The sequence below is a fragment of the Mastigoproctus giganteus genome, chromosome 13 (assembly GCF_048544385.1).
Source record: "Mastigoproctus giganteus isolate SK-2022 chromosome 13, ASM4854438v1, whole genome shotgun sequence".
Classification (NCBI taxonomy): Eukaryota; Metazoa; Arthropoda; class Arachnida; order Uropygi; family Thelyphonidae; genus Mastigoproctus; species Mastigoproctus giganteus.
This window is the reverse complement of record NC_143587.1, coordinates 162,822,405-162,831,366: the sequence shown is the minus strand read 5'-3', so window position 1 is coordinate 162,831,366 and position 8,962 is coordinate 162,822,405. Positions and strand designations below refer to the sequence as shown.

General features: G+C 39.9%; 1 protein-coding gene across 1 annotated transcript; it reads left to right on the top strand.

Moving 5' to 3' along the window:
* Positions 1 to 729: 729 nt before the first annotated feature.
* Positions 730 to 1,167, top strand: LOC150076566 (protein CFDP2-like). Its single transcript, XM_090387383.1, has one exon. The coding sequence runs from the start codon at positions 730 to 732 to the stop codon at positions 1,165 to 1,167; it is 438 nt and encodes a 145-aa protein (XP_090243509.1).
* Positions 1,168 to 8,962: the final 7,795 nt, after the last annotated feature.

Below are 8,962 nucleotides of genomic sequence, written 5' to 3'. Positions count from 1 at the left end.
ATATTGCGCCGGATATAATGTCAGTAAACTGCGTGTGTTCTGTGGTCGGCTTACTGGATGAAAAATCCGAGTTTCCGGGAGGGAAAACCATACTACCATTGCTTGAGCCGACTAATTCAGCAACATTATGGACTAAATGTCCATAAAAATTCATCATCTCATCTATGGGATTCGAACTCAGGTCTTTGCCAATCGATGTGGGGGAGGACGGAAATTATACGAACTGGTAAAACAGTTCCTGCAGGGCCTCACATGTCGGACAGGTTACAGGTGATGATTCAGACTAAGAGGACCCTGGTCCTCCAGGTTGGGGGTTGAGCGTGGGGCTAACAACCCCACCCCAGAAAACAAACATAACATTACGAAATCTTAAGGAAATAACCGGACTGTCTCAAAGGGAATTCGACCAAAGCTTGCCAAGAGGATTAAAGCGATTTTTGTAGCTACGTGGAACGTCTGAAGTTTGTACTAACCAAGAACAAGCAGGAAATTGGAGAAAGAATCGAAGAGATGTAACACGTGTAGCAGCGTTACAAAAGAGAAGATGGGGAAACTTAGACATTATAGACCTCCGAGACTTATACCCTAATAAATAGTGGAAGCAGAGACAACATTCTGGAGACAGGGTTTATGATTAAGAAGGACACTAAAGCACGAATGATGAATTACAGTGTAATTAATGAAAGAATATGTACGCTAAGGCTTAGAGGGGTCTTTTTTAACACATTAATGATCAGTGCACATGCTCCGACAGAAGATGAAGAGGATGAAACAAAGGATACCTTTTACGAAGCACTGGAGAGAACATTAGATGTGGCCCCAAAACACAATATTAAACTCATACTTGGAGATTTCAGTGCCAAAGTAGAGAAAGAGGAAATACACATACCAACTATAGGAAGAAACAGATTACATGAAAACAGTAATGAAAATGGGGAAAGACTAATAGACTTTGCAAGATGGAAAGGCTTGAGCATTAGTAGCACAAATTTCCCTCATAAGAATATCCACAAAGAAACTTGGATATCACCTGATGGTGTCACACGTAATCAGATAGATTACATCCTCAATAATACTCGTCATTCTGCGGATGTATTGGACGTGAGGAGTCACAGGGCGGGGGCAGATTGCGGCTCAGACCATTTTATGGCACGGTGCGATCTGTGAAATAGGCTCTCAAAGGTATATAGAGGGACAGGAGGGATGACAAAGAAAAGATATCAACAAGATAAGCTTAGAGGATGAAGATACTAGAGAAAGATTTAGAATGAAAGTCGAGGGAAAACTGGAGAAACACCAAAAACAGGATGGTGAACCTACCAATAAAAAATGGGAAAATATTAAGGAAGTGCCTCTTCTGCTGCACCATTCAGTGGAGCAGCAGAAGAGGCACTTGGAGTGGAACAAAAAAAGAGTAAGAAATGACTGGTTCGACCAGGACTGTGAGAAGATCCTGAAAGAACGAAACCAAGCCAGGCAGAAAATGTTACAGAGAGGAACTAGAAAGAATAATACTAAGAAAGATTACAGGGTTAAACGAGCTGAAGCGAAGTCAGTTTTTTTTTTTTTTTGTTTTTTTCAGGAGCATTAGCAACTAAGGCCATATTGCTCCGAGGATATGGAGTGGTCATTCCCTGACCTTTCCGCATCCTCCGTATTTGGTGGTCACGGGCTTGAATCCGGGTCTAATCAAGAAACATGTGCTACGCACTGCTGCTCCTGCCCACCTGGCTACGGAGGCGCCGCGAAGTCAGTATGTAGACAAGAAAAGACAATGAAAAAAAAAAACAGAAAAATGCTAGAAGAATACGACAGGGGGCAGATTAGGAAATTCTATAAAGAAGTAGGAAACGTAAAAAAAAGGTTTCCAGCCGCGTCTTAACCTATGTAAGAATAAGAAAGGAGAAATAGTGGGGAGGGGGGGGAGTAGTGGAGATCACAGAAGTGTGGAAGGAGCATTTTAATTCCTTACTTAAGAAAGAACAGGCACTCCCAGAAAAAAATTGTAAAAGAGAAAGAAGAAACAGATAATGTTGAAGGTATCTTGGGCCCAACAATAGAAGAGGTACGGGATGCAATCCAAAGGGGCTAAAACAACAAAGCACACGGAGATGATAACATCCCAGCAGAATTCATAAAGGCAGGCGGCAAGAAACTGATCCAAATATTACATCAGCTTATGGGAAAGAGAAGAATTGCCAAATGACTGGAAGACAGCGGCAATCATCCCAATCTACAAGAAGGGAGATAAACTAATGTGTGGAAACTGCAGAGGGCTTGCCCTATTTAGAGAAACATATAAGATTTTATCCTTCATTCTGAGTAGAAGAATATCAACACTAGCAGAAGAAATAGTTGATGAATACCAAAGTGGGTTCCGTGTAGGGAGGTCGACTGTTTACCACATTTCCACCTTCAGACATTTCTTGGATAAGTGCTACAAATATAATGTAGATCTGCACTATCTCTTTATTGATTTCAGCACGGTATATAATAGTGTGGATAAAGTGGAGCTGTTGGAAATGATGAGAAGCCTGGGCATACCAAAAAAACTTGTAAGGCTGACGAAGATCATGCTGGAAGGAAGGAAGTGCAAGATTAAGTTGCAAGAGAATCTCTCAGAGTCCTTCGAAGTCAGGAGAGGGCTGAGAAAGGGGACCCTTTGTCGCCTGTACTTTTTAACTTGGTGTTGGAGAGGGTTATGGGGAAAGTATCAGCCACCTCCAATGGGATCATAAATAAGACTCTACTAGCACTTAGCCCATGCAGATGATGTAGTGATGACTTCTAGAAACCCACATATTCTGAAGACAGCTTTTGAAGAATTTGAGAAAGAAGCAGAAAGAGTTGGGTTGAAGGTAAATGAAAATAAAACAAAGTTTATGATTACAAGTAGGAAGGAGAGGCAAAGTACCCAACTGATCTGGCAAACAGCGAAGCATAGTTTCAGTAGAACAGAATCCTTCAAATATCTGGGAGCTATGATTCAACATGATAGTGGTAACACCCGAGAAATTCAGGCTTGTCTTAATTCTAGTAATAGATGCTATTTTTCCCTGCAGGAACACTTTTGATCAAGGCTGTTCTTTAGAAGAACGAAATTAGTGTTATACAAAACAGTAGTACGACCTATCGTGACTTATGCTAGTGAAACCTGGGTGCTTAATAAAAAGGACGAAAAATCTTTAAATGTGTGGGAAAGGAAGATATCAAGGAAAATCTTTGGCCCGGTAAAAGTCGGGGAAGAATGGAAAATAAGGACAAACCAAGAGCTGAAGGAACTGTATGGAGAACCTGATATAGTGGGAGTGATAAAGAGCTCAAGACATAGATGGGTCTTGAACTATTCATTGCCAAGGGAAGCAACGGAAGGGCAACAGAGAGAAAGGCCGAGAAGGAGGTGGGTAGATGACAACTTAGGGTGAGACAATGGAGAGCAGAACAATGGCCAGGTAAAAAGACAGCTGGAGAAAAATCGTTGAAGAGACCAAGGTTCTACAAGGACCGTAGCGCCCCAGTGTAAATAAGTAAGATAGTGTACCCATTTATGATCAACGTTCTTAAACTTTGGAAAGAAGTCCTGCATGGCGTCGATTCGAGCTGAAGTGTGCAGATCAGCGGTGGATTTAGGAGAACGAAATAAGCTACTTATTATTCATCATTCCAACATTGTTTTGGCTAGTGATGTCATGGATCTACTTTGTGATTTGGACTAGAGCCATTGCTTTAAAAATTTAGTGCTGGCTGTGTTTAGTGATGGTGGCAAACTTGCATAAATGCACGCAGTATTGCTTTATCTTTAAATATCCCATTTGTCTGCTACTTCAATAAATACTTTTATCTTTACCTCTTTATTCAAATACTAAAGTTGTCTGAACTTCTGGAACAATAAGTATAAAAGCAGTATCTCAAATAGACCCGTGCGGATAACTGAACAGTGACTTACAAGGTTGCTAAGGAACGAGATAGTACTTGTGGAAGGTTATACATCACTAGAAGAAAAGAAAAAAGAAGAGTACGAGGAGAAGTGAGTGCCTGTAGTTGTGGAGGCGTTGTAGTCTGCTGTCTGCTTGAATGTATAACCAGAGCTTGTTTCGTGGCCAATAATGTAGAATGTCTTCGTGCGCTTTCGATCAGAGATCTTAAACAAATGGGATCTTAAAACCGAATCCAGAGAATGGCATTTGGAGATGTGACATCACACGGCTTTTTATGACTCTCCATAAAGGCAGCCGTCGATATCGGAGCACAATAAAATGGAGACATTACGGGATGGATGCCTCTACGATACGAAGTACACTTAAATGTTTTATGCTTTTGCTCTCTATTCCATTATTGTGTTCATCTGTCTCTCTGCATGTGGGGAGCAGTTGTATTCTGTATTTCCCGTTCGCTAGTGAGCTGCTGCAGAAATCAGGGACTTCTAACTTTTATCTTCGTCGTATAAACCAAATACTCGACTCTTTCTTCCTTGTGTTTTCAGGCTCACTCACCTAAGGGAGAGCAAAATAATGTGACCTTTACTACTATATGTTTTCGGTTATGAATACTTCCAACACATTTCCACGCTGCCACACTTAAATATAAGAAAGATGTCTGCGTGAACGTTGAAGTTTTGGCAGGTGGAAGAGCATTTTCAGCGCTTAAATTGATTTATAAACAAGTTACGGTGAAACTTTCGTTTTTGGTGAAAAGTATCTTACAGACATTTTTAAGACTGGAAATATAAGTACCAGTAGCCTTAGAATATACTCATAATAGAGTTACAAGTCACTGGGGACCTGCCCTCGTGGATAGCACAGTTGGCAGAATCGCCGTCCTCCTCCTCACACTGGGTGAAAAAGACTTCAGTCCAAGTCCCGTCGATGAACTGAGGAACTTTTATGGGCTTTTTTCACGACATGGCTGAGTTAGTTGGTCTCAGGCGAGGGTCACATGGTTTTTCCTCCCGGAAGCTTGGGTTTTTCATCCATCAAAGAGAAAATCGACCAAAGGACACGCGCAATACCGTATTAGATGCTCCTAAAGCGCTGCTGCAACAACGTGCTTTGGTCACCTCATCAGGAACTTCTTTTAAACAGGTTGGCGTCTGTACAACTCAACCTCATTCTCTTCTTCGACTACTGCCAGCCTATCCCTTATCATCACAAGAAATATTCGCTCCTACATAAAAGGTCTGATCCCGGTGAATTCCCGCATATTTAGGAAATAGTCGAAGTGGTTGGGGAATTTCTGAAAGGCGTTTTTAACTGCTTAGCAATATATCTAAAAAAGCCTTAAACTTCCTGTTTCATTGAAATCAATGAGTTGTATCATTTTGTATATTTCCTTTCATATCAGACTCGATATCATCTTAAATCAAGAGCTGGATTTTCGCTTCTTCTGTCAGTAATGGACAGTTAAGTTGAAAAACAATTATAATACATATTCTCTTAATTATATTAACCATTTATTTAAATTACTGTTTTTAACAGTAAATCAATGTAAAATAAGTCCCTAGGTCGCGTAGATGCATCCTAGAGCAGAGATCTTTCACTGGTTTCTTAAACATTGATTTTCTAATTTATGTTTTAAAGATGAGGTTGTTCTTGTACTATTTATTCTTGGAGTAGTGACTCTCCTGGTTTAACAATTTTCATAATCGAAACTGATTCCGGACAAATCAGACACACGAGCTGCTGTTCGCTGCCAATTTGTCGTCTTCAGCCGAACCATTCCGTGCATCCTTTTTGGATTACTTTTCCGGCTAGCATTTATAAACTTGTAGATGGGTAGGTGATCTAAGGAATGCAGGAGAGTGCAGTAACACACGCTCCTTGAGTAGACTGGGGTTCAAGCCACTGACTGCTAAATCCGGTCGATCTGCCAACCTGCACTGGACCAGCGTGGCGGATTATGGTCCATTTCCCTCAACATGAATCATTGAGGAAGCTTCCATCCTGCAGTGGATTAATAATGGCTGCAGCTTACCTTTTACATTTTTAGATGATCTACACAGACTGAAAATCTTATTTGATTACAGTGCCGTTCAAATGAACTTCACAAAAACTGTTGCGAGTAACCTGCAGAGAGTTCTCATACGACTTATGGTTACTTGTAGAAGAATAAAAGAAATTTACCTCAATATATACGTAGAACACTTCCTAATGGCACCCTGAGGAAAGAAAGTCCTTTTTCAAAATGTGCGTTGAAGTTGTTTTATTTTTTAATTAATTTTATTACTGTAATTAGTTTGCATTAATTTTATTTTCGTTTATTTGCAGGAGAGTGTCATTAGGAAGTGTTCTACGTATCGTATTGAGGTAAATTTCTCTTATTCTTATACTAATCATAGACTTATGGTTACTTATAGTTTGCAGTTTCGCACCAGATGAACTGCCCCGTTTCAACTACACCTACTCTTAAAGATACATTATTTCTTCCTACCATACACGTTGCGAAATCTAATCTCGTTTCTGAAACTGATTAAAGTATGCTACAAAACAAGAGCAGACATAAAAAAAATCTATGGGTGTATTATTTTCGCCTTTCGCCGTGCATCTGTCCGGCGAATTCAAAATATTCTTCATCACTTCCGCCATCATTTCCTTGCCAAACCTCTCTTCTTCTGACGTTTCTTTTTATGTCAGTGCCGTTCATAGCTTCTTTTTGTTTGAAGCTTCCATCTCCCATTACTTATTAGGGTCTCAGGGGTGCTGCAAGTTCCCCATCCATTCTCCTTACGTCCACAACCCACGTGCACGTTGTCAGACATATTCGAAGAAATGGACGGAGCCGTGGTAGTGTGTCCAGTTGGAGCGACGATATATCTCTTCCTCTTCCGAACTATGGCCATAAACGTCAAACATAATGATAACTTAGTTCTATTAGCCGATTGGAGTTGGAGGACAACACCACAACGACACCTGGTGGAAGATTTATTTCCCTCTTTTTCATTTTGGTATACGCTCTTGACTCGAATCAAAAGACTGAGTTCCATAATGATCCCAATTAATGTATTTCACATATAGGACTTGTTATAATATTCTGTGCAAAACAACTTTCTGTATAAATGGCATATTCTGACATAATTTTGTAGAGATACTACTCGATGAAGACGGGTAGCTAAACTCAAAGCATACACATTTGTTCGCAAGGCATAGGAAAAGTAAAGAAATCGGAGTGGAGTTATGCTACCTAAAAGTAACAGAATGATTCCCCAGAACCTGATTAATTCCACGCAGATGTTGTCTCTGCGTGGTGTAAGAAAATACTAGTGGTAAAGGCCCGGGTTCGAATCCCGTCAATGAGAGAAGAAATTTTTATGGGCTTTTTCATGACGTGGCCCAGTTAGTCGGTCTTAGGCGATTAGCATGTTTTTTCCCCAGAAATTCGGGTTTTTTGCCCAGCAAACAGAAACTCGACCTCAGAAAACACTCAATTTAAAGACAATATACACTGAGCAATATGGTCATAGTCGCTAATGTTCCTAAAACCCTACAACAACATCTGTGATAGACGAACCAAAACAAGCTCAAGATCGTAAATTCTATGAAGAGAAATTGCTGTTTTAAATCGTATAAAATCTCTAAATCCAAGTATAATATATCTTTTAGGCGAAGATATTAATTAATAAAAATTCAGGACAAAAGCGTCAGACTGCAAGAAAATTTACAGATATATTATGTTACGCGTTTGCAGTGCAAATGCATCTGCACCAACTTGTATGTGGAAGATATTACAAAATGTACAGTGCACTCAACTTCCACAATTGTTTTAGTGAAAATTATGTTACAAGGGATGCTATAATATTTGCCTTTTCCGATTAGATTCATGGCACGAGTCGAATATCCCTCGATTTTGCCTTCGTGTAAAATAAAGCAATAAAAATTTATTTTTAACGGCCACCGTTGGCGCCTTGACTGATTACTTTGTTATTACTGCGAGACTGTTCCAGTCTCGTAGGCAGAGTTGTAGTAGTTCAAAAGTTTGCTGCTGTGAAAATTAAGGCCATCATAAACAGTATATTTTTCTTACGCCTCTTGATGACGGAATAGAGTATTTAGTTTCAAGTAATTTATGAAGATATATTGCTCGATGGACTTGGTGTACTTCTGGCATGAAGACAAATAAAGTTACTTAACGTTTGACAAGATATCAATTACGCTAGGCTTAAGAATATGATTTTATGAGCTGATTCCCTTCATTCCGCGCATCACCTTGATATATTAAAATTAGTTAGATAAAAGTTTAAGGATTTTATGTCCATTATAATCAGTGGGAGTTCTATTATTTTCGTCAGCAGGAAATTTTTATTGCCTCTAACCTTCAATAATAAATCTAACAGCATTTCCAATATTTCAGATTGGCCTGTCCGTACTGCTTTCTTCCTTCGAAATGCAAAATATATATAGTCTAGTCGTGATTCCCAACAAAACCTCAAATATTTCGTATCTGAGATTTTGTTGGGTATTAGGGGCATCTTTTGCAAGGCCTCCGTAGCCGAGTGGGCAGGAGCGGGAGTGCAGTAGCACACGCTCTTTGAGTAGACCGAGGTTCAAGCCCCTGACTGCTGAATACGGTCGATCTGCCAACCCGCACTGGACCAGCGTGGCAGATTATGGTCCATTTCCCTCAGCATGAATTGTTGAGGAGGCTTCCATCCTGCAGTGGGTTGATAATGGCTGCACTTTACTTTGCTGGGCATCACGGCGAGACCCAATATTTCTTGCATTCCGAAGGTACAAAACTGTTTTTTCGCTGGATAGTTCACTGGAACACACCTATTGGTAACTCTCCAGAGGCATTTTATCAACTAGTGTATGATCTCTGCTTCTGCCAGCCTTATTACTACAAAGAATAACGATATATTAATGATGGGATATCCCCTAAGGTCACTTATGTTAAGGAGCTGGGCACATATTCTTGCTGTATATGCCATATTATAAAACAAAATTATCAGTTGATACAATTACTTTTACTT